The following is a 26,215-nucleotide window of genomic DNA, read 5'->3' on the forward strand; positions in this document are numbered from 1 at the left end:
ATATCCCAAGTATCTCCTAGTCCCCGGCGTGGGTTCTGAGCCCTCCCCCACCACGCCGGGTCGCTGCCGAGAGGCCTCACGCAGTGCAGCCTCTGGCCTCGCCCGACTCCCAGGCTGCCAAGGGGTGTAGGCCAAGTCGGGACCAGGCCTGGGCAGCACAGGGGGGGAAGTGCCTAGGATGCTGTCGCTCCAGGCAAGGAGGGAATTCAGCCTCATGAAACGAAGGTACTGCTGTTCTCCCTGCTGCTGTTAATAACCGGGTACTGCCTACAGGTTCGCCTCCGGAGTCTTTTAGAATTTAAAGTTTCCTGATTCAGTGAGTTTCAGAAACTGCAGTGAAGACTTTCAAGGAGGTGGATACAGGAAGAGAAGCCTTTGGATTTGTGGCCCAGAATTCTTTGACATCTTTGGTACAACCCGGCAGGAACGTGGTGGGTAGGAGGGAGAAAGATGCCAGATAGGGAAGATTTAGAGCGGGACTTAGAAGCACAGGGAGCTGGGACCATTCCCAGTTTTGCCACCGTATGGGGAGGCTCAGTGCCTGCATTTGTAAAGTGGAACTAGGAATAGAATTTGCTTTTTGGCATTTCGGGAAAGATCAATTGAGAGGGAGCCAGACAAGTTATGCCTTGCCAGTGATACCTATCAGCCCCTTGGTCAGGTGAAGCAAGCAGAACTCAGAGCAGTTAAGGTCCTGCCCCATTACAGCAGCTGTTCAGGAATGGTGCAGGTTCTGGAGTAGGCACCTGGCCCATGATTCTATCCTTGTATTTTGTTACCCATTAGCATAATTGGGGAATTAAAGAACTGAGACCACAGGTTCTACTTATGACCTTTAGGTGAGTTAATAATGGACAAGGCTAACCTAAAGCTTCTCCTTCTAATGGAAGCTGATGTATTAAGTTTCAAAAGTAGTGGTAGATGAAGGAGCAAGTTCTAGACTTGGAGCAAAAGCACACCCAGGGTTAGAAGAACAGAGGCTTCTGTGCAGTTACCTCTGACACTTGGATCTCTCTCCATTGTCCCCAGCAGGCACATGTCCACCCCCCTTCCCTAAGGAGGCATTTTTCAAGGTAGCCCAGCTCCTGCCTTTTTACACAACTCCATTCGTCATGGTTGTGTTTCTTTTTACTTTTACCTTTTTAACTTACCTTCAGCCATTAGGCTGTCCTGGACCCATGCTTTCACGCTTTATTTAATTGTCATCATCATCATTATTTATCGTTATCATTTTTGCAGTGCTGGGGATGGAACCCAGGGCTTTGAGCATGCTAGGCAAATGCTTAATCACTGAGCTACACCCTAGCCTTAATTTTATTTTATTTATTTATTTCCTAGCCCTTAATTTTAAATCTAAATTTTCTCTCTATGCACCTTCCTCTTTGGTGAAGAGAGTTTCAGCTCTTCACTTGAAATTGAAGCTTATCAACACAAACCATCTCATAAGAAAATGTTTCCCACGAAGTTAAGGTGGATGATGTTTGCATCTAATGTAGGTAAACTGAATTTGTGCCGTGTTGAGAAGCCTGGAGAAGCCTTTGTGCTTGGCCTGGTTCTCGAGCCTGGCTGCCAGCTCATCCCTGCTGGCATGCTCAGGCTTTGGGCTGAGAAGAGAGTGAACCCTGGAAGGCAGCTTTTCAGGGCTTGTTGTGCCCAAGGAGTGTGTATATGAGTGGTTAGAAAGAAGGTGGGTGAGTGAGAAGACTGAGAACTGGAGGATTCCCATTCCTGTGAGCACTTAGGCACAAGCACTGCTCTTATTCCTATCTGGGCATAGGTGCATCTGCTTCTCTGCTCAGCTCTCCAGATCAGTATCATCCAATCCAAGAGAGATGGAGGCCTTCACCAAGTCTTTCCAGATAGAGGTTCACTGTCTCTGAGAGGGCACTGACCTTATAAAATCCCATCAATCCTCCCTCTGTAGCACGAGAGCATGATGCACAGTGCAGGTGCAGACAGTCATCTGAGGCCTGACCTGCAAGAGCTGAGGGTCTAGGTGGGGACATCTGCACTGTCATTGGCCAGCAATAGAAGGAATACAGTGATGCTTCTTCTGCCATATGCAAGTGTAAAATGAGAGGGAGACTTCTGTGGTATGCAGGACTTGGGGCCTGGGATTGAGGAACTCAGTGTGGACTGCTGGAGGTGGTGGGGCATGTTCAGGGTGGGCAGGAAAGTGAATGCAGGCCAGGCCATAGAGAGGAGTTGTAACAGCATTCCTGACAGGTGGTAGTCATCTTCCCAATAGCCCCTTCAGAGGCAGCCCAGTGGCCCAGGTGGTTCCAGTGTTGCCTGTCAGGACATGTTCTTTCTTGTTTGGGACAGTTGTGTAGATATCCCTTTCCCAGATACAGCACCTGACTGTCCTCTGCTCATTTGGTATGGACCATCTGACGTGCATGCCTCCTGTTAGTCGCCTGGACACTGTCCCCCATTGGTGTCTGGAGCCCTAGGCATGGACCCTGAGGGGGCTTCTTGAGCAGGGCATGTTGCATCTGGTCATATACTTTCCTTGTTGCTGCCTGAGTGCATGGCACTTGAGCTAGCAGCCATATCATAGGTCATCAAAACCTGTGACTATCCTCCATGCTACTGGGCTGGACTTTTGTCCCCAGGTCTCTGCACTTGCTCCTTCACTTTGACCTTATTGGTTTTGAATTACGGCTTGTCCTGTGAAGGTCATTTTATGTCTGGTTTATCCTTCCATCTGTAAGGTATCCAGGGCACTTAGCCTCTGGGTCACTCAGGCCTTGGTATGCAGGGGCAGACAGTGTGCACTTGTCATGACACTAAGCTGTCATGTTTTCCTTCTTGTTGACAAAGGTAACCTGAAGGATTTTGCTCTTCATTGACCTGCCAACAAAGAACATTTATCAAACTTGTGTAGAGAACTGTTCATTTCCAGTCATTCGGTTTTGTAGCCTTTCTCAGATTCTGAGGAGAGCTTCACATCATTTCTGCAAATTGGTTGGTGCTTGTGGTGTTTGTCTGGGCTTTGCAGGTGTGAAGGTCAAGCAGTCAGGGGTGAGGGGCCATCTCATTGTTTCTCTTCTCATCTTCTGTTTAGGATATCTGGTTTTCAGATTTTTTACTTTCAATATAGCAGTATATTATATATATATATATATATATAAAATGTAAACAATTTAAATGGCTGTTTTACAGAGACTGTATTAGGTAAATTATGCTGTATTCCATGTAATTTGGGTAAATGTTTACAATGTTAAAAGGAAAAAGGTTACAAAAGATGTATAGTGTCTTGTGGTTTTAAGTATATATGTGGGAGGAAATACATCAAAATGTTACAGGTAGTTACCACTTTGTGACCATATCAAGATTTATTTTTACCTCCTTTCCTCTTTCCTTTTTTTTTTTTTTTTTTTAAAGTGGGGTTTCACTATGTTGCTCATGATGGGCTTGAATGCCTTGACACAAGCAGTCCTACCTAAGTCTCTTTTGAGTGGCTGGAGCTATAGGCATGCATAACACTACACCCAGCTCCTTATTAATTTTTAAAAAATATTTTCTACAATGAATATGCATTGTAATCAAGAAAAGGGGCTGGGAGTGTAGCTCAGTGGTAGAATGTACATTTAGCTTGCTTGAGGTCCTGGGTTTGAATCCTTAGCATTAAAAAAAAAAAAAAAATCAGGAAGAAGGATTTCTAAATGGTTTATAGTCTGATCTAATTTCTGTTCGTTTTTTTTTTTTTTTTTTTTTTTTTTTGAATACCAGGTATTGAGCCAAGAGGTGCTTAACTACTGAGCCACATCCCCGGCTCTTTTTATTTATTTATTTTTGAGACAGGACCTTGCTAAGTTGCCTGGGACCTCTTCAACTTGATGAGGCTAGCTTTGAACTCATGATCCTCCTGCGTCAGCTTCCCAAGCTGCTGGGATTATAGGTGTGCGCCACAGTGCCCAGCTTTGTTCATGTATTCTTGTATTCTTGAAAAGGAGATAATTAGAAATGAAAATAAAGATTTTTGTACTAAAAGATATCCATTACAGAATTATTTATCGTAGCTTAGGTGGAAAGCAGTTGTTCAGTGCTATAGGAATGTTGTTAATCACACTTTTTCTGGAGATGCTGGAAGCCCATAAGTGTTGATATTCTTTGTTTTTTTGCAACCATCTGGCATATCCCTAAGCTCTGGGCTCTTGTTGAAATAGTCTTAACTTTTTCTTGCCACTAGCGTCTTTAAAAAACAACAACAACAAAAAAAACAAACAAACAAAAAAACCCTCTACATTTAAGGTTTTCATTGGCGTTCTTATAGGCTGCTGTTGCTGATATGACTTCTGTCTGTCTGTCTGTCTCCCTCCCTCCCTCCCTCCCTCCCTTCCTTCCTTCCTTCCCTTTCTTTCTGTATTGTACTGGGGATTGAAGTCAGGGGCACTAGACTGAGCCATATCCCCAGCCCTATTTTGTATTTTATTTAGAGACAGGATCTCACTGAGTTGTGTAGGGCTTTGCTTTTGCTGACGCTGGTTTTGAACTCTGGATCTTCCTGCCTCAGCCTCCCTAGCCACTGCGATTTCAGGTGTGTGCCACCGCGCCCAGTAATATGGCTTCTTTCTTGGTGAGGTTTGTTCTTTTCTTGTCCCACTCTAGCTTATTGCTGAGCTCTGCATGTGACCCCACTTTATGTATACCTTAATTTATATTTTTCATTGCATGGTTAGGATTTTTGTTTTTTAAATTCTCTTTGGTGGTTTTTAGCGCTGTGCCTCACTAGTATGTGAAGGTGTTCATCTGTCTGGTTTTACGTCTTCCCAGGTGACATGGCCACTTTTTCCTCCTCTTTGGTCAGAACTCAGTTGGAGATGGAGCTCCCCAGTGACTTTCTTTTGAGAGCTGCAACACAGGAAGGTGAGGGAGGCCTTGCTGCATCTAGAGAGCAAGGCTGCACTTGACTGGGCCTGCTTCATGGCTATGGTGCAGCTCAGGCAGGCAGTCCCAGGGATCCCATACTTGCTGTGCTTCTTCGGTTATGTGCTGCCATGAGTCGTGCCTTCTCTTCACACGTGTTCAGGTTTGCCATCCTTTAGGTATCACCAGGCTGTCCCAGTTTGTCCCTTCAGTTCTCCCGTTTTCTCAGTTATATCATCAGTGTGGCACATTCTTTTTTTTTTGGTGGGTTAGTACCTCCCCCATGGTTCACACCTGCATCCTCTTCAGTCCATTAAGGATGACCGAGAGGTCCAGCTGGAGCTGAAAGAGCTTGGGAAGGAGGTATCTTGCCCAGGTTGGACAAGGTTCCTGTGTCAGCTTCCTGGCTTTCCTGCATGCCTGCAGAACAGTGGGCTCCCTCCCAATATTACAGCTTTGCAGGTACCTTCCTTTACCACAGCTTCATTCTCTGTTGGTTTGCTTTGTGGCTCTTCTCTGAGATTGAGTTCACCCTGAGGTTGAATTGTACCACTGGGAGCACCTAGTGGAGCCCAGCCCTGGCAGCCCTGCTTCTTGGACTGCTGAGTCCTGGGGGCCCTGGGGATATGTTTCTGGTTGTATTGCAGAAGTCAGTGACTTGGCATCTTCTGCTCCTGGTGATTGGCAGACCCTGGGTGGCGTTGTCTGATGGAACAGAGCAGGGCAGGATGAAGAAGGGCTGTAGGGGGCCCGCCCCACTAGATGCACTTTTGGGTCCACCATGGTTGTTGCCTAGGAGTCATCTGCACCGATTGGGAAAAGCTGGCAGAGTGCTGTTTCTGGCCACATTCCGAGGGGTGACACCTGTGCTATTGTGTTTTTCTGTCTCCCTTTGAAAGTAGCCTAATCTCAGCTTCCCAGGGTCTTTCAGGTCACCTTCCTAGGTTATCTCATCACTATGATGGAATAACCAACTTGAGAAAGGACAGGGGACTTTGGTATGATTGACTTAGAGGGTGACTCCCATCCCACACCTTAAGAGTGCCTTGTAGGTGATGAGACAGCCTTTTCCTGTTCATCTTTATGGAAGGTCTCTCCATAACAGGGGACCATAAACCTTGTTATGGTCTAGATCTTAAATGTTCCCCAAAGACCTATGTGTTGAAGGCCTGGACTCCAGCCTGTGGTGGTATTACAAGGTGGTAGAACCTTTAGAACCTTCTACTACTCTAGTCTAATAGAAGGAAGCTAGATTGTTGGGGACAATATCCCCTATGCAGGGGATATTGGGCCCTCCATCTCTTTCTGTAGTTTTCTGTTTTCTGACTGCTATGAAGTGAACAGCTTTATTCTACCATGTGCTGCCTCCACAGTGTGCTACCTTTTCAGACCTGAATGCCCTTGAACTAAATTACCACAGACTAAAACCTCTGAAACTATGAGTCAAAATAAATCTTTTCCTCTTTTTAAGTTGATTTCCTGAGGAACTTTGTCATAGTGAAGAAGGCTGACTGGCAAATATTCTCTGTCTTCACACTGGCAGGTGTTCATTTTATTGTATTGGTTCACTGTAGGCTTTTTAAAAATGATTTATTGTGGTAAGAAAACAACATGATATCTACTTTTCTATTTAATGTTTAAGAGTAGAATATAATGTCATTAATAGGTATGCTTTATATAGCAGATCTCTAGAATTTATCTTGCTTGACTAAAACTTTATGTCCATTTATTAGTAATGCCACGTTTTCCCCTCACTTCTCTCTCTCTAGTAACCACAAGTGATTCTACTCTACAGATCCATGAATTTGACTATATTAGAGATCTTCATAGCTGAGTAATCATGGAGTGTTTGTCCTTCTGTTTGTCTTAGCACAGTATCCTCAAGTTTCATCCATGTTGTATCACACTGCAGAAGTTCTCTATTTTTTTTTAGGGTGAATAATATTTTATGATGTGCATATTTGTTGTATGCATTTTCTTTTATCCACTCATCCTCCATGGATGTTTAGCTTGTTTACACGTCTTCATCACTATGACTAGTGTTATAATGAACATGAGAGTACAAATATCTCTTCCAGATCCTGATTTCCATTCTTTGGGATAGACAACAGAGTCTGGTTTCAAAGGTTCAGTCCATGGTTGGCTGAATTCACTGCTTTTGGCCTGAGGTGAAGCTGATCATCATGGCAGTAAGACATGTTGGAGGAAATTTGTTTTCACCTTATGGTAACCATGAAGAGGAGGGAGAGTGAGCTCTCTGTGGCCTTTCATTTTTATTTATTACTAATCATTATTTCTTCCCTCTTCGGAAAATATATAGTATTAGAAGGAAGAAAGTAAAAATCACTCCACATTTCCCACCTAGATACTAGCTTTTATTATACTTTGGTGCACTTCCTTCCAGTCTTTACCCAGTTTTATGCCTTTTTTTGGTAGTTAGAAATCTGTCAATTTTCAGTTCTGGATTCCTCCAGGTGAGGGTGCCTCTTGGTATCATTCTGTTAATGAGAACTGATAACGGGTTGATTTTTTTTTTTTTTTTTTTTCCCACCTAATTTCTGCCATCAGCCTGCATGAGCGTCACCAGGCTCTGTCACCACCTGCCTAATGGCCTCTACCTGGCATAGCCAGGGGATCTCCCACCTCCAGCTGGTATCCCCTGCTCAGGCCTCTTGTGAGGGTCAGTTGGCACTGGCTGTGCGGGATAGGCTAGCTGAGTGTGTTTGAGTGTTGGTATTGATCAAGATTGGCATTTTAAGCTGATTCTGCAGTTTCCTTGGGGATGTTGGTCAGGTTTCTGGTGACATTTTTGGATGATAAGTGGGTAGGTGGAGAGAGCTTAGTAACCTTGAAATGGACACATCACTACATTCAGACTTTGTTGGTGTCGGTTCTGCCTCTTTGAGAGGAAGGGAATGACCTCTAACAGGGAGGCGGAGCCATGGTGCATGGATGGGGTGGCCGAGGACACACTGGGGTGGCTCCAGAAGGGGTGCTGGCAGGCCTCTTTGCTGCACAGGGCTGGGAAGGCCTGTGCCACATCCTCTGCCAGGGGCTAGCTCTCCAGCCAGTGCACACGCCCCACCCCCAAACTGGCAACTCAGCAGCCACAGGGATCCTGACAGTTGGAAGGACATGTAGGGTTCCTTTGGGGTTCGGGCCGCCATCCAAGCCCTGTTTCACCCTGCATGACCTTGATCTTGGGGATCCAGCCTTGATCTCTGGGCTTCCCTCCAGGCTGAAGCTGGGCCACTTTATGTGTATGTATTAATGCAAAGGAAGTTTATAATTTCCATTTGTAAATAAACAGAAAAGACTAGCTTTTCCTGCCTTTACCAGGAACATATTGATCAGAAACTTTGGAAATCTGAATCTGTATTAATAGGCAAGTGTTGCCAGGTATGATGAGGCATGGGTGTAATCACAGTGACTATGAAGTTGAGGCAGGAGGATGACAAGTTTGAGGCCAGCCTCATCAACTTAGTGAGGCCCTGTCTCAAAAAATGAAAAGGGTTGGGGATGTGACTCAGTGGTAAAGCACCCTTGAGTTTAATCCCCAGTACAAAAAAGATAAAGATAAAAGATGGCCAGATGCCTCCAGGTGAGAGGGTTCTTGTGTTCCTCACAGTTGGAATTTCATGGGGCTTTGAACTCCTTTCTCTGAGGCTGTAGTGGAGAGTTCTGTGAAGAAAAAGCTCACATGACTTGCCTTGCATTGCTTTTCTTAAGACTGCTTGGCTATAAAAATCTGGTTTTTAGCTCATTAGGCCCCTGGAAAGTTGAGAGAGACTCTGTTTTCCTCTAGATAATGCAGAACTCTGTGGGTGGCAGGGATGGCCCTGTTGGAAGCACAGAGGAGAGCTTGCATTGTGGATGGGCCAGGGCAGTGTGGGTTAATCTGTTGATCAGGGCATGAGTATGTTTTCTTATTACATTTTCCAGCATGATCAGGCTTACCCTGGGAAACTTAACTCACTTTACTCATTAACACATGTTTGTAGTGTGAAATACTTACTGTTAGTGGCAGCATTCTTATTGTATTTGGTGTCTAATTGTGGGAGGGATTGATCAGACAGGCCCTTGAACAGAACAGCCTATTGTGTCTAGATGAGGAGTGAATAACTGTTAAGGAGAGTGAGTTTCTGAAAAGTTGTCAAGAGTTTAGATTTCTGTGTATCAACTTCTGATACACTTTCTATGAAAGTGTGTTAGCCAGTTGATTTCCAGGACTGATTGTTGATGCCTGCCTTGACAGTTTAAGCATGTATGCCATAGACCTCAGCCCTCCTATTGCAGTTGGTGTGGAAGGAGGGCACATTTATTCAGTAGATTCACAACAAGCCTGGTAGATGGTACCAACTGGGAAGGAGAGCTCACTAAGGGGTGCTGGGGAAGCTGGGTGTGGTGGCACATGCCTGTAATTTCGGCTATGTAGGAGACTGAGGCAGGAGGATTGCAAGTTTGAGGGCAGCAACTTAGCAAGAGACCCTGTCTCCAAAAAAAAAAAAAAAAAAAAAAGGTGTGGGGGGACTGGGGATGTAGCTCAGAGGGAGCATCCCTGGATTCAATCCCCAGTCTGCCCGAAAAAGAAGAAAAGTGGGGGAGTGGTGGTGCTGTAGAAGCCAGCACCTATGCCTGTAGTCTGCACATTGTCTTAGCTGCTCAGGAGGCTGAAGTTGGATTTGAATTCAGGAGTTCAAGGCCAGCCTTGGCAACATAGTAAGATCCTGTTGCTTAAAAAATATATAAATATAAATAAATTTAAAAAGTTGCATATATGTTTGTGTGTGTGTGTGTATCCATATATCTATATCTATGTATATATAGATATAGATATAGGTGTAGATATAGGTATAAAAGGAAGAGGAGGAACTCGTGGACCAAGAGGTCCCAACCAGGACAGATGGGTTTTAGGAGGAACAGTGTTTCTGAGTGGGCATTCCCCAGGACTGAGGGCTGATTTCCTTTCTGTTGGGCCTTATTGCTCCTTAGGCATCTTCTAGAAATCTGTGCTCTCTAAGCCTTCTCCAATGTGCCCTGCCTACTCTTGCCCCTGCCAGGTTCATGGATGCTACCCAGGACTCCTGCCAGTCACCACCTCCCACTCCTCTGTGCAGGTGAAGCCTGCCCCAGGCACACTCTTTCCCATGTAGAATATGTGTTCTTATTCTGTGTACTATGAACATTAAAACATTTTGGAATATTCCAGTAAACATAAAAAAAAAAAAAATTGTGGTCATGACCTGATACTGTTAAACTTGTGTTGAACATCTTTTCAGACCTTTTCATACCAACAGATCATATGTATTTGTTACTTCAAAGTTTTTATTTTGAAAATCTAACATTGGAGTGTAACATACCTGTAAGAAAAGTGCTGAGGTTATGAATTTCATTTAATTGTCATAAAGTAACAAAATCTCATTACCATTCCCTTCTGGAACCTTCCTTGGGGGCATTTCCACCTACCTGAGGAGTGGACACCAGGGGTTGATCTTGCCTGTTTTTTTAAATTCATATAGGTAGGATTATTTGTAGATAGGTGTATATGTGTATATATATAGAGAGAATTTTTATGAAAGTGGACTGATGCTTTGTATGTAGCAGTATATGATGACTGCATGTCTGTCTTTAAATACTGACACCTTATTTTCTTGTAAATGACTGCATGGTATTCCATGGTTTGTGGTGTGTCCCCACTATTGGTGAGCAATTAGATTGTTTATACTTGGAATTATAAACTGCTTTTATACAAAGTAGCTAAAAATCACTTGAACTCCTTTAGTTATTTCCATAAGGTAAATAAGTAGGAATGGACAGGCTTGGTCAAAGGTAGTTTTTCCTGGCTTCCCTGCTACCCACATGCCCTGGAAGTGGCTTCACTCTAGTGTCCCTTCTCTGGGTCCTTCCTGGCAGCCTCAGTCCCGGGACCTCCTTGCTTTCTGGCCCCTTCTTCTCAGCTGCTGACTCCTGTGCCTGGGTGTCAGGCGAGTACTAATCAGACTGTTTTATTTTCCAACAGCGTTGTGTAGTGCTGCGTTTCCTGAAGTTTCCTCCAAATAGGAAGAAGGTAAGATTGGTGGGTGGGCCACCCTGTCATTCCAACTGTTATTTAAGAAGAATTGGGGGCCAGGTGCAGTGGTCCATGCCTGTAATCCCAGCACTTCGGAGGCTGAGGCAGGAGGATAAGTGCCCCTGGGTTCAATCCCTGATACAAAAAAAAAAAAAAGACTTGGATTTTTCCTTGCTGCGGAAACATTAATACTATTTGCAGAAATTTTAAACACAGCAGAAGCATCCAGTGGAATGTGGAAAGAGGTGGGCGCTCATTCCTGATATGAGAACTGCCAGGCCCCAGCACTTTGACCCATGTTTCACCATGTGTCACCATGACAGGGTCTGTGTATTGCTGAGCAGGACCTGCCCTGGCCTGGCCTCTGTGTCCTGCCTGAGGGCCCTGTTTGTGGTGAGGAACCTAGGACCAGGTCTCAGCTTTGCATTGCCCAGTCCCTTGGTACCCTTGCCCCAGTTTACCCATCTGTGGTTAATTGTATCTGTGAGCACAGTACTGACACTTGGTGGGCAGTCTGTGTTGAAGTGGCTCTGGGCAAGGTCTGGTGGATAATTAAGCTTCTTTTGACCGAGTCTTCCCAATACAGTGTCATAGACCCCCAGAAAACTTCTGCCGCCCCGATCAGCTGTCTAACTCCCGGTATATGTGAGTCTCAGGTGTTCACAGGTGCTTACTACACAGTGGAGGCTCCTGTGTCTATGGCCCTTTCTCTGCTTCTAGCACATCCTCTGAGGGAGAGGCTGAGACACTCATCTGGCTTGCTCTACCCATGAGGCCCCCTGGGTGGGTCTGATCCTTCTGTGAGGGTGGGTACCCCACAGTGTGGCAGGTGGAGTGCTTTTGAGGTGGCGCTAGCCATGTCGAATGTGTAGGATTGATGTGTCACCATCTCACTAGGGCAGTGGGTTGAGTGTCTGTGGGCAGAGGTCATAGAAAGCTGGGGCCCATTGGTGGGTGGAGGTGGCAGCACACACAGGTGCCTCACAGGGTTGGTTTCACAGGGGAGGAAGGAACTGGAGTGTCATTGGCAGGTGGGGCTGCAGTGAGAGTGGAGTGGAATGAGCAGCCGGGGTGCCCAAAGGGGCCCCAGCGTCCCGGGCTCCTTGCCTCAGCTGCTGAAGAGAAATGACCCAAAGGATTCTGTTTCAGTAGATGTGTTCCAGAGGTGGCTCCATCCTCTGTTCTGTCTGTCCCCTGTCCATTGACTGCACTGCCCAAAACCACCTGAGGCAGCACATTCTAGTCGGCGTTTTCTCCACGTTTTGCAGCACAACAGGTGGCTAAAGACTGTGGCCTAGATGCAGCCATTGTGACAGGGTCTTGGGGATTTTGGTGTCCCCCCAACTTTGGTGGGTTCTGCCCAGAGGTCCATCTTAAACTTGTCTCTTACAGACCTCAGAAGAGATATTTCAGCACCTACAGAACATAGTGGACTTTGGCAAAAACGTCATGAAAGAATTTTTGGGGGAGAACTATGTTCACTGTGGGGTAAGTGACTTTTGTTCATGTCTTAATCCATAGGTGGGTTCTGTGTGAACAATAATAGCATCTTGATTTTCCTTTGGAACTTGGTGCTTTTGAAAACCCCATATAGTCAGAGTCTCCAGGCGCTTTTCCTTCCTGTGCTGTGAGGCAGTTCAGCAGATGCTGAGGACCATGAGGTTCAGAGAGAAGCCTTCTACCTCCCCTGGCCCTCCTGCTTGGTGAGGGCTTTTGAATGAGTGTCGGCCTGTCCTTAAGCTCAAAGGGACAACTTCCAGTAGGTTAAGAAGCAAAGGGAGCCCCTTCCCTGTCCCTGGCTGGGGCTGCCTGTCCTTGTGGAGAGCACATGGGTGTGAGGTTGGAGGCAAGTCCCTGCTCTCCACACCCACCAAGGGCTCCAGTTGCCCAGTTTAATTTTAAAACCTGGGTCTAGAGAAACAGCTGTGAGAACCCTTAGCACTGCTGTGTGTGCAGGAGCCGCCTGCTGCTTACCTAAGGTCAGTGGGGACAGGACACACCCTGACCCATCTGTCTGACCTGTACTGTCCTCTGAGCAGAGCCTCAGGCCTGGGCCCATGAAAGCGTCCTCAGTTCTGCCTTAGCTGTTGCCAGGAGGCTTGCCTTCTGTGGCCTGTTTCGCACACTGTGGTCTTGTTGGACATCTGGAGGTCATGGGTGGTGCTTTAGGAAGAGTCGTGAGGTTCTTCCACACTGTGCCCCTTGGATGGTGTCTGTGCCAACATTCTCCTTGAGGAGAGAATGTTTGCAGAAGTGCTGGAAGTGCTGCTGCCTATACTCTGGCTCCTGTGCTGAGTGGGAGTGTTTCTGGTCCTGTGGGTTTCAGGTCTCTTTCTGGGAGGGTGGAGGACATGGGCAGCGATGGTGTTTACTGGCTGGGATAATTGGATGTGGGAGTGCAAGGGATGGTGACCTGTGGGGTGGTGGCAGGGACTCCTTTGAGGTAGGGGACAGGGTCAGAGTTGTCTGCAACAGTGGCTCTGGGTTTGGTTCTGTTTGTCTTTGATGTGCAAGGCTGTAGTAGAGTAATTTGCAGTGATAGCAGCTCAGCCCACAAGGTCAACTGCTATGTATCACCTCCACATTAAGACACCTGCCAGAGTCAGCTTGCTTTTCTTCAGGTGAGCAGGTGCTGGCAGGATGCTTGCAGTGTGGGCCTGATCAGCTTCTCCAGGCAGACATGTGTTCCCCAGGTGACAGCATCATTAGGGCTGCAGGGCCACACTGGCCCCAGTAGCAAGGGTGGATGTGTCAGCAAGTTAGGTGAGTGAAGCCCTTGAGAGGACATTTGCATCTTGTTTGCCCTGAGACAAGACATAACAGCCCCTGTGCCGAGGCTGTGGGAGACAGTGACCGCCACACCCTGACCCCAGGCCTGCTGAGGGAGCATGATGTGAGTCTAGGCATCTTTAGGGACCTCAGTCCTCCAGCCACTGCTCTTAAGTACTGTAGAGGTCTGCAATTCTACAAGTTCTGCCTCTGTTCTTTTTTTATCTTTTGTAGTTGTAGATGGACAGAATGCTTTTTAATATTTTTATGTGGTACTAAGGATTGAACCCTGTGCCTAATATGTTCTAGGCAAGTGCTGTGCCACTGAGCTACAGCCTCAGCCTCTCCACCTCTCTTCTGACCAGATCTACATGAGGTTGGATGCTACTGGGGTGGCCTTGACTCCCTGTTTTGATCCTCGGCATGCCGATGTGTTGGCCAGATTGGGATATGTCCTTCTGAGCAGTATCCCTTTGTCCCTTCAAGGATGGTACCACATCTGGAGGTCCTCACTCCGTGTCAGTGGCATGTCTCCAAGAGGGGCATTCTGTGGATGTTAACTTTGGCTCTTTGCAGGCTAGTGCCACACACAGGGACTGCTTGTCACTGGGCTCATGTGGTTGGTTGGATGGCAATGCTATGTGACTTCAAAGGGGCTGCCTACTATAGACATTTTATCTTGACTTAAAACATAGACATCCACATCATAAAATCAATAATTTAATGTTGTATAGAAGGAACCCAGGTCAGCTCTTCACTGGGTGGCTGTGGATTCATTTGGGCGGGAGGCAGAGGGTGGCCTGGAAGGTCTCTGTGTGTCTGGCCCCAGACCTGGGTGCTTGCTGTGTCTCCCCTGGTGTGCTTGGTGGTGTGGGACTAAGGTGCTTCCAGGATGGAGGATCATCATGCAGTTGTTATCATCATTGTTACACAGCTTAGAGACAGGCACCTGTGCCTTTGTAATTATGATTTCTTTAAAGCAGAATAAGAACTTGGACTTCAGTGAGATAACCCAGGTTTTGAGTTTCCACACTTTTGTGTTTCCCACTGTTTTACCTTACCTGATTCAGTACTTGGCATTTTAGTACCTCACCTGTTGTCAGCTTATATCAAGTGTAGGTAATGAAATCACAGGTGAAACTGGCCCAGCAGGCTGGGGAACTGATGTTTGGGCCAGGGCATGCTAGGCCTGAATGGAGAAGCTGGTCTCCTCATGGGCAGGATCCCAGCATTTTTATTATAGGCAGGTCTCCTGCGTCCCTTTGGGACAATTCAGCCACCCTGAAAACACAAAAGGAAAGGAAAGATGGTGAGCAGTGAGGCCTCAGCTGAATCCCTTTCACCTGGGATCCAGTTTCACTCAGCAGAGAAGCAGCTGAGTGGAGAGAAGTGTTGGGCAGCAGCTCCGTGGGTCCCCTGTGGCTGCGAGTCCCCTGGTGTGCAGGCGTCTCCCCTGACACTGATCATCAGACTGGCACTGCTGCTTAGGTGGAAGCATGAAATGCTCAGGTTGTGTGAGGGCTCTGCAAGGGTCTTCCTTGTGGCCTGAGAACTGCTGCAGGCTCTGTTCTGTGTCTGCAGATGCTGTGAGGATTGGGGACTGCAGGAGTGGGCTCTGTGGTGGGAGACTGGTGGTGTGAATGGCCACTGGCCACTCTGAGAGCCAGCCACCATTAGTACACTGAAACGTCGGCATCTCTGTTTAACCTGGATTGGTTCTGGAAATAGACCAGCTTATCACCAAGACCTATAATGAGTTTAAGCTGTAAATTTTTTTTTTTATTGTGATAGAATGGTTCATTTCACATTGTGTGTATGTTAACCCTGTTTAGATGCACTGCTATTCTGTGGCATCAGCTATCTTGTCATTGTGCAATCGCTCTGTTTTGTCTATTCTTACAGGAAGTTGTTCAGCTGCCTTTAGAGTTTGTGAAACAACTGTGTTTAAAGATACAGTCTGAAAGACCAGGTAAGGATGTCCTAGTTTAGGAATATTGTTTGTGATTTAAAAAATATCACTTCAGAAGTGTTTGACATGATCCCCTGGCAGCAGTTCTTTTTCCAGAAACTTCATCATCTCCACACATTCTTACCCTGGCCTCATGCCTATCTTTCTTGCACTTGCTGGTGGCCTTATGGGCAAGACCCAATTAAAGCTTTTTTCCCCCATAGTCACTGTCAAAGACATAAAGTTCATGTGCAAAGCATGGAAATATCTCTTCCTAGAGCACAGCCAACCAGTGAGAGGACGGAATTGGCCACCATAGAATTCCTTCCTGATTTGATTTGGAAAATGGAAGCCAGTAGTGCTCTGGGCCTGGGGTCTGGCTGTGGCAGGGAGGAGCAGGCTTTGTGCTGTAGGGGAGCCTGAGGTGGTTGTTGGCACAGGACAGTGTCTGGGTTCCCAGTCTTCATCTCCACCAAGGTGGATAGAGGCTGGCTCCAGGGTTTTGCCTCCAGCTGCTTGTGCTGCTCAGCATTCCTACTTCATGTTATAATCATAGTTGAAGCTTTATTGCACAATGGTAAGAACTGCTGTCCCTCATAGCAACCACTTGGAATGAGGCTTGCTATATGAAAGAAAGGACGCCTACCCCAGGGGCCTGGAGCCCAGTGCTCTTTGGCTCTATCCACACCAGCTTCCAGCAGAATCCTGTGAGGCAGAATGGGAGCACCATGTGTTGGGAAGGGCCAAGGCTTGAGAGGAAGAGGGGCTGCAGACTCCTTCCTCTCTGAGTTCCTGGACTTAGGGAGCCATGGAATTAGGGGGCCACTCCCAAGGCGAACCTTGCTTCTAACAGTTGCACCTTTAGGGTCCTTCAAGGCCATTCTTAGGGTTGATAATTGGCTAGAAGGACCCCAGGTCTCACTGTTACATTCATGGTTATGGTTTATTACAGTGAAAGGATAAAGACAAAATCAACCAAGGTAAGAGTACAGAGACAGGTTGGAGAAAGTTCCACAGGGCACATGGGCAGCACCTATTCTCTTCGTGAGGATGTGTTAGTGCCCCATGTGATGCCACTGGGAAAGCTCACAGCCTCAGTGTCCAAGGCCCTTACTGAGGTTCAGAGGCATGAGCCCCTCCAGACCTGAAAACATGTGGCCCAAGGCCTGCCATGAACCACTTTGTTACTGTCATGCATCCCAGAGCACCCAGGTAAAGTTGAGCTTCTTGCTGGGCTCTAAGTGACTTTGGAGCCAGCATGATGGTGGGCTTGTTTTGGGTGAGGTTGACCCTCCCCTATAGGATTCTTTTCAGTGCCTTGAGGTTAACTGTCTCTCCTGCTGACCTTCAGATGTCACTCTTGCTGTCTTCCAGAGTCTCGTTGTGACAAGGACCTGGACACTCTCAGTGGTTACGCTATGTGCCTTCCCAACTTAACCAGACTTCAAACCTACCGCTTTGCAGAGCACCGACCAATTCTGTGTGTAGAGATCAAGGTGAACTCAGGGAGAAGACTGATTGGGCAAGGGGAATATTGGTCTCAGACTGTGAAGGCCATGGGGTGTCTGCCTCAAGTACGTGTATGGCCCCTCAGCAGGAACTTGGTCTGCTTCTCTGTCCTTCCAGAGCCACTTACTACATTCCACATCTCCCCCAGTGAGAATGCCAGTCATGGATCCCTCCTGCAGCTCCCAGAGCCCAGGTTTAGGCTCCTTCCTGGGTGTTGACAATGCCCTGGACTGGGGCAAGCCCACGTCGAGGTTCACCAGGGGAAAGCAGGTCAGGTCATCCTACACACATCATTTCCAGGGATGCCCTTTAGACTGGACACTGTCTAACTCCAGAACATTTTCATCACTTCACCTGCACAGGAAGGACTTTCTCACAGGCACAGTGGCTGGTGTGTCATGATTAGGAATCCTGAACTTTTAGTGGGGGGAGGGCAGTAGATACTGGAGAAGGGCCAGGGCCCCCTTGCTTTACCGTCCATGTTGAGAGTGGCTGCCTAAGCCTCCCAGGAAGTTTTTTTTATAACATTTGTCTATTACCTCTCTCCATCCTTCCTACTTCTGAGGCAGTGATCTCTGGGTCATGCCCTTGGCCTGAGCACTTGATCCTCAGCCAAATTCTCTAGCACCCAACTCTGAGCACAGGCCTTCTGTGTTGCTTGTGCTCAGAGGACACAGTTTTTAGAAGGCAGCTGGATTCCCTGATGTTCTGGAAGCTACCAACTATCAGTTGGACGCCTTTAGGCCACGGACTGGTGTCAGCAGGAACAATGGTTATGCTCCTTGGAGCTGGGAGTTTGGGTCCATCTCTACGCCTTCTCATCTGCATTCCATAAAGAAAGCATAAAGCTGCTCTGTGTTGTGCTCTTGTTCAGCCAGTACAGAGCCAATGTTCCCTGTGGGAATGCTAGCCTTGGGTCCTCTGGAGGCCAAGAGAAATTTGTATGATGTGACAGGGAAGTGTTGATCCCTCTGGAAGCTGAAAGTGAAAACGGCTTCTGGGGCCGTTTCCACCTGACCCCCATTGCTCTTGATCATCTTAGTGACTTGTATGTTTAGAGCTGTGTGAATTCTCCCTAAATATTATTTTCTTCCTTATTTGCTTATTTTACAGCCAAAATGTGGGTTTATTCCTTTCTCCAGCTATGTTACCCATGAGATGAAGCACAAGGTGTGTCGCTACTGCATGCACCAGCACCTCAAGGTGAGAAGAACTGATTACCAGGTTGCAGGAGGGCTGCATGCAGGGTGTCTGAGCTCCCGAGGAGGCCACCCTGAGGTTTCAGAAGAGTTAAGGAAAATGTGAATATTTCCTGTTGACTTTTCTTTTTAATATTTATTTTTTAGTTGTAATTGGACACAATGCCTTTATTTTATTATTTTTATGAGGTGCTGAGGATTGAACCCAGGGCCTCGCACCTGCTAGGCGAGCGTTCTACCGCTGAGCTGCAACCCCAGCTCCTATTGATTTTTCATTTCACAAGTTCAAGTTTCTTAAGATATAGTTCACAACCATTAATATTCCTCTTAATTATTTAATTTAGTGGGTTTTACTCTTTCACAAGGTTGTGCAATGGACACTTCTAACTCCAGAACATTTTCATCATCTCAAGAAGAAACCCTGTCTGTTAGCAGTCACTTTCCATCCCCCACTCTTGCAAGCTTCCACCAACCACCAGTCTGCTCTGTCTCTGTGGATTTCTCTATTCTGGAATTTCACAATGGACTAATAATAGTAATATGCCTTCGGTGATTAGATTTTTTTTCATGTTGCATTAATTTTTTGAAGTTGATCCATGTTGAAGCATGTCAGTACTACTTTCCTTTTCTGGCTTCCTTATAACAATATTCCATATGGTATTCCATTGTGAATGTACCATGTTTAGTTTATTCATCTATCTACTAAATAGAATTCCAACATGTGGATCATTTTTCACCTTTGACTATTATGAATAGTGCTGCTATGAACATTTGAGTACATGTACCTCTTTGAGACCCTGTTTTTTAATTCTCCTGGTAGATTCCTATGAATGGAATTTTTGAGTGTTAAGGTAATCCTGTGCTTAACATTTTGAGGAAACACTAAACTATTTTTCATAGCAGCTGGACCTTTTGTATTCCTACCAGTAATGTGCAAGGGTTTTGATTTCTCCTTGCCAGTACTTGTTATTGTTTGTTTCTGTGGTTATATCTATCCTAGTAGGCATGAGTTGGTATCCGTTTGCATTTCCTTAATATTAGTGGTGTTGACCATCTTTTCATGTGCTTATTAGCCATTTTATATCTTCTTTGGAGAAATGTCTATTCAATTTCTTGGCCTATTTCTGAAATAGTTTTTTTGTTGTTTTTTTAATGTATTCTAGATATTAATACCTCATGAGATCTGATTTGCAGATATTTTCTCTAATTTTCTGTTACTTGCCTTTTTTCCCTGTGATTAATGTTTTCTGACGCACAGAAGTTTTTAATTTTGATGAAGTCCAGTGTGTTGTTTCTTTCATTACCTGTGTGTTTGATGTCATATCCAAGAAATCATTGCCAAATTCAGTGTTATGAAGCTTTTCTCCTGTATCGTCGTCTTCTAACAGTCTTGGGTCTTACGATGAAATCTTTGATCTCCCTCTCTCTCTCTCTCTCTCTCTCACACACACACACACACACACACACACACACACACACGTACGTTCTCTCTCTTGCTGTCTTCAGTACAGGGGATTGAACCCAGGGGTGCTTAACTACTGAGCCACATCCCTTTTTATTTTTTTTGAGACGGGGTCTCACTAAGTTGCTTAGGGCCTTGCTAAAGTGCTGAGGCTGATCTCAAACTTATGATCCTCTTGCCTCACCCTTCTCAGCTGTTGTTGAGAATAAATATACATATATATTTCTCAATTAACATTTTTTATATGTGTATGGACACCATACATTTATTTTGTTTATTTAATTTCTTTTATGTGGCGCTGGGGAACAAACCCAGTGCCTCACATGTACTAGGCAAGTGCTCTATCATTGAGCCACAACCCCAGTCTGGTCTTTGGTATTTTTTGAGTGGTTTAAGGTTAAGTGTTCAACTTAAGACTTTTACTATAGATAGCTGATTTTCCCAACACCTGTCAAAAGACTGTCCATTCATCCAAATAATTGTCCTGCCACCCTTTTTGAAGACCTTTTGGCCATATAGGTGAAGGTTTATTTCTGGGCTCTCTTCTCTGTTTTTCATTGGTCTGCATGTCTGTCGTTATGCCAGTATTATACTATTTTCTTATTGTAGATTTGTAATATATTTGAAATTGAGAAGTGTGGTGCTTCTAGCTTCTTTTTCAAGATTGTTTTGGCTACATGGGCCTTCTTACTGTTAAATAAAATTTGAGAATTGGTTTTTCATTTCTGAAAAAAAATGCTGTTGGAATTTGACAGAAATTGCATAAAACAAGATCATTTGGATAGGATTATTGTCTTAATAGTATTGGCTCACAATCATGAACACAAGTTTATTGTTTTTCTTTCATCTTCTTTAATTTCTTTCAACATTGTAGTTTTTGGTACTTTGTCTAAATTTCTGGGTATTTTATTCTTTTGGAATATTGTAAATGTCATTGTAAATGGAATGGGCTTCCTTAATTTCTTTTTCAGACTGTTCATTGCTGGTGTATACAACCACTACTGGCTTTTTTATTTTTTTCTTGGTATTGGGGATTGAACCTAGTACTGCTCTGCCACTGAGCTATAACACCCTTCTTGTTATTTATTTTGGGGACAGTGTGTCACTAAACTGTCAAGGCTGGCCTTGAATTTGTGATCCTCCTGTCTCAGCCTTCCAAGTCACTGGGATTACAGGTTTATGCCACCATGCATGGCCACTAATGACTTTTGTATGTTGATCTTCAACTCTGCAAATTTGCTTAGTTTTTTATCAGCTCTTATAGCTTTTTTGTGGATCATTTTGAATTTTCTGTACATAGTATCATTTGTGAATAGTTTTAAATTTTGGTGTCTTTTTTTTAATATATATTTTTTAGTTGTAGATAGACACAATACATTTGTTTATTTATTTTTATGTGGTGCTGAGGTTCAAACCCAGTGCCTCACATATGTGAGGCAACTGCTCTACCACTGAGCCACAACACCAGCCCCTAAATTTCGGTGTCTTTAGCTTGTCAACTTCTGAAGGAAACCATCTAGGATTTTTTTTTTTTTTTTGATACCAGGGATTGAACTCAGGGCACTTAACCACTGAGTCACATCCCCAGTCCTATTTGTATTTTATTTAGAGACGGGGTCTCACTGAGTTGCTTAGTCCCTTGCCTTTGCTGAGGCTGGCTTTGAACTTGCGATCCTCCTTCCTCAGCCTCCCGAGCCACTGGGATTACAGGTATGCACCACCGTGCACAGCTACCTTCTGGGATTTTGATAACTATTCCATTGAATCTGTGGATCAGTTTGGGAAGTATTGCCATCTTAACACTCTTAATACTCTGTGACCTTGGGGTGTCTTTCCATTTTTGTAGGTTCTTAATTTCTTTCATTGATGTTTTGTAGTGTAAATTTTTTACTTTTGTTATATTTATTCCTAAGTTTTTTATTCTTTTGGATGCCAATTCAGGGGTAATTTTTATTTTCAGACTGCTCATTGCTAATGCATAAAAATATGATGGATTTCACAATTTAAAATATATATTTAAAAATTCGTGAGGTGAAATACTTCTAACATAAAATTTATCATCTTAATCATTAAGTGTGGATGTCAGTGGCATTAAACATATTCATATTGTTGTACAACCATCACCACCATTTATTTCCAGAACTTTTTTCAGATTGCAACACTAAAACCCTGTGTTCATTAAACAGTAATTTCCCATTTTCCTTTCCCCTAGCCCTTTTGTAAACACCACTTTACTTTCTGTCTCTATGTATGTGACTAGCCTAGATACCTCATGTAGGTGGAATCATACAGTATTTGTCTTGTTGTGACTGGCATATAGTCCTGAACATAATATTCTCAAAGTCCATTCATGTTTTAGCATGTGTCAGATTACATCCTTTTTAAAGGCTGAATAATAATAATTTGTACCATATTTTGCTTATCCATGTGTCCATCAATTGGCACTTGGGTCACTTTCATTGTTTGGCTGCTTTCAGTTCTGTTTGTATATACAACCAGAAGTAGAATTGCTAGATTATATGGTGATTCTCCTTTTAATTATGAGGAACTGCTATAGTATTTTCCGTTGTAGCTGCACCATTTTACATTCCCATCAGTGGTGCATCAGGATTCCAGTTTCCCCATAATTTTGTCAACACTTGTTATTTTCTGTCCCCCCCCTCAATAGTAGCCATCCTAATGGGTGTGACGTAAGAAATTAAATTGTTTGTTGTTTACTGGTTTTGTATCCTGTCACTTAGCTGAACTTCATTTGTTCTAAATTCTTTTTTTGTGTGTAGATTCTTAGAACCATTTGTGTATATGATCAGATCATTACCACATGGAGATGGTATTCCTTCTTTCTTTCCGACCTTGAATAACCTTTCTTTTTCTTCCCTAATTGCATAGGCTAGAACTTGTAGTATTGTTATATAGAAGTATTGAGAAGTAGACATGTGGACTTGCTTGTCGTGTTTCTCATCTTAGGAAGAAAGCTTTCAGTCTTCTTCATTGAATGTGTACAGTTTGCTGGCGTTTTCATAGATGTTCTTTTTTTTTTTTTTGGAAGTTCTTAAAAGATATTGAATTTTATGAGATGCTTGTTTTGTGCCTGTTGAGATAATCATGAGATCATGAAGTGTATTTGTTCTTCCTATTAATGTGCTGTTAGTTAACATTGATTTTCATAAGTTGGACCACTTTTGTATTTCTGGGGTAATTCCCACCTTATATGCTATTGAATTCAGTTCTATAGTTTTTGTTGAATTTTTGAATCATAAGGGATACTGGTGTGTGGTTTTCTATGCTAGTGATGGCTCTGTCTGTCTTTGGTCATAATTGACTTCAAAGAATGAGTTAGTATTTCCTTCTCTACACTCTTCAGTTTTTCTTGAAGGGTTTGAATAGTGGTGTTGATTCTTTAAATGTTTGGTAGAACTCCCTTGTGAAGCTATCTGGTCCTGGGGTTCTTTATAAAGAGTTTTTTTGTTGTTGTTACTGATTCAGTCTCTTGTTATCTGTCTATGGAGGTTCTGTTTCTTGTGTCAGTTTTGGTCATTGTGTGTTGCTAGGAATTTGTCCATTTTGTCTAATTTGTTGGGATACAGTTGATCATACTATTCCTTTATAATTACTTTTTGTTTCTGCAGCATTGGTAGTCGTATTCCCTTTTTCAGTCATGACTTTGGTAACTTGATTCCTCTTTTTGTGGTCCAATTAGAGGATTGTGTCATATTTAATTTTTCATAGAAATAACTTTTGGTTTTGTTCCTTTTCCTTGGTTTTGTTCATCTTCTATTTTGTTTCACTTATCTCCACTTAATCTTACTGTTTTCTTCCCTCTGCTTGTGTTTCACTTGTTCTTTTTTGTTTCTTAAGAAGTTAGGCTAGTATTTCGAGTCTTTCTTCTTTTTAGTAGAGAAGTTTACAACTCCCGGTTTCCCTGTAAGCACTGCTTTCTCTTCATCCTCTAAGTTTTGGTATGGTGTGTTTTCATTTTGTTTATCTCGTTTTCTGATTTCCCTTTTGAGTTCCACTTTATCCATTGGTGATTAAAAATATCTCCTTTCCTCATGTTTGTTATTGATTTCTAATTTTACTGCACTGTGTTTGGAGAACATTGTTTGCATGGTTTTGCTCTTTTTAAATTTATCAAGGCTTGTTTTGTGGTTTAATTTAAGGCTTTTACTTGAATGTTTCATGTTTACTTGTAGAATGTTGAATAGAGTGTGTTCTGTATTTAGGTGTGTTTGACTTATACTGTTGTTCATGTCTTATTCTTCCTATTGATTTCCTTTTCTTTTAAAATTTATTTTTTTAAGTTTGTGGTTCTAGGGATCAAATCCAGAGTCTTGCACTGTTCTGCCATTGAGGTACATTCCCAGTCCTGTTTGTTTTATTTTTTTAAATTTGAGATAGGATCTTAGAGTTGTTAAGGCTGACCTCAAACTTATGATCCTCCTGCCTTAACTTTCCTAATAACTGGGATTACAGGTATGGACTACCATGCTGCTCAGCTACTTATACTTTTTAGTAACAGAATTTAAAATTCTGTTGTATTCGGTTCCTTTTTGTAATTTTTAGCTCTTTATTGATTATTCTCTATTTAAGACATTATTTTCCTTGTTTTCTTTAGTTCTTTGTCCCTGGCTTTCTTTAGCTCTAATTGTATTTAAAATTGTTTATTTAAATCTTTGTCTAGTAAGCCCAGTGTCTGGGCTTCCTCAGGGACAGTCTATCAATTGCTTTTTTCTTCACGTATGGACCATTCATTACATGTTTCGTGATTATTTGTTGAAAACAGTCATTGTAAGTAATGTGGCCATTTTGGAAATTGGATTCTCCCCCCCTTTCTGGAATTTTTTTTTTTTTTAATTGCTGCTGCTTATATTGTTTTGTTTAGTGACTTTTCTGTGCTTATTTTGTGAAGTCTGTATTCTTTGTCATGTTTGGTCCTTGAAGTCTCTGCTTGCTTAGCTTACTGGGAAGTTAATTGATAGATATCTTCTTCAGTCCTTAGATCCAGTAAGTCTTCCAGTCTTTGCCAAGGGGCTTTTTGTTGTTGAAGCCTACTAAACACTCAGCTGGGCAGTGGACAGCTCTGCCTTAGCCTATACTTCACAGAGCCATCAGCTCAGGAAAGAGCTCAGGGCCTTTTCAGGTCTTTCTTGAGCCTGTTCATGACTCATTAGATTGCCTGGGATATTTGGAGCTTCTCAAAGCTTCTTTGTACATCTCCTTCTTGGGTTTTTCTTCTTTTCTGGTACCAGAGATTGAACCCAGGGTGCTTAACCACTGAGCCACATCCACTGCCCTTTTTTATTTTTACTTAGAGACAGGGTCTTGCTGAGATGCTTAGCCTCATTAACTTAGTGAGGCCCTATCTTTGAACTTGTGATCCTCTTGCCTCAACTTCCTGAGTCATTTGGATTATAGGTGTGCATCACCACACCTTACTTTTTCTTTTTCGTTTTTAGCTTTAAGTTAGCCTGTGGTTTGTCCCATCTCAGAAAGTTGTGAAGTTATATAATTGCTTCTAAATATTTTTGACAAATGTCCCTAGGAAAAAGGGCTTCTGTACCAGAGAGCTTTGAATCAGGTCCTTTCAAATGGAATCTTCCTAGAATCTAGAGATGGGCTAGAAAGTGACGGTCCTCTGCGAACATGGCTTTGGGGATGCACCTGCCCTGTTCTGCTCGCTCTGTGGCTGCCAGACTGTGGGTGTTCACTGTGATTGTGGGAGGTGGTTTCCATGGTTCCCTTGGAGCTAGAGATAGAGAGATGGGAATAGGGCAGTTCAAGTACTAATAAGCACTCTGTTCTTGCTTAGATTTGGCTGATTTTCTTGAATAAATGTTTCCTGGATTGTTGCAAATCTCTGGTCAATTTCCAGAGTTCTAAAATTTTTGATTGACAATTTTTGCTAGTTTTCTTCCGCAAAAACCATGCCCAGCTTATGTGATGGGTTTTGAAGAAATATGTTTTTTTTTTTTTTAATTGTGAAGCAATACCTTGTCATGTAACTGATAAAATAGGCCATCATATGGATTTGGTCACCTGCCTTCCCAGGTAACTCATATTGTCAGTTTACACAACTTTCCATACTTTTTCCTGTGGCAACAAAATGAACATATTATTCAAGGGAAAAGAAAGTGATGTGTTTCTCTCAACATGTTCTAAAGTTTGTGTGTGCACACACCCTTATATGGTGAAATTGGATCATGCCAGGTGTACATGTTCTGCCAAGTCCTTGTTTTTTTTTTTTTTAATTTTTTATTTTTATTAAAATAACCCTTGAGGATTTGTTGTGTATTCTTTAAGGCCTTTTGCAGTGTATATTTGGATGTACAGATATGTAGGTAAACTTTTTTTTTTTTTTTTAAAAGAGAAATGACCTCATACTGTAG

The 26,215-nt window shown here is 43.7% G+C and overlaps 1 protein-coding gene across 1 annotated transcript in view; it reads left to right on the forward strand.

Moving 5' to 3' along the window:
* Ippk (inositol-pentakisphosphate 2-kinase) overlaps positions 1 to 26,215 on the forward strand; it is a 53,510-nt gene that overhangs the window by 545 nt on the left and 26,750 nt on the right. Inside the window, exons 2-6 of the mRNA XM_046457736.2 lie at positions 10,892 to 10,939; positions 12,335 to 12,430; positions 15,614 to 15,680; positions 17,034 to 17,155; positions 18,282 to 18,371. Coding sequence (XP_046313692.1) covers positions 10,892 to 10,939; positions 12,335 to 12,430; positions 15,614 to 15,680; positions 17,034 to 17,155; positions 18,282 to 18,371 — 423 coding nt within the window. The remainder of the gene's footprint in view (positions 1 to 10,891; positions 10,940 to 12,334; positions 12,431 to 15,613; positions 15,681 to 17,033; positions 17,156 to 18,281; positions 18,372 to 26,215) is intronic.

This window comes from Marmota monax, unplaced genomic scaffold (assembly GCF_021218885.2).
Source record: "Marmota monax isolate L192 unplaced genomic scaffold, Marmota_monax_Labrador192_F-V1.1 WCK01_AAM20220418_F8-fsc00231, whole genome shotgun sequence".
Taxonomy (NCBI): Eukaryota; Metazoa; Chordata; class Mammalia; order Rodentia; family Sciuridae; genus Marmota; species Marmota monax.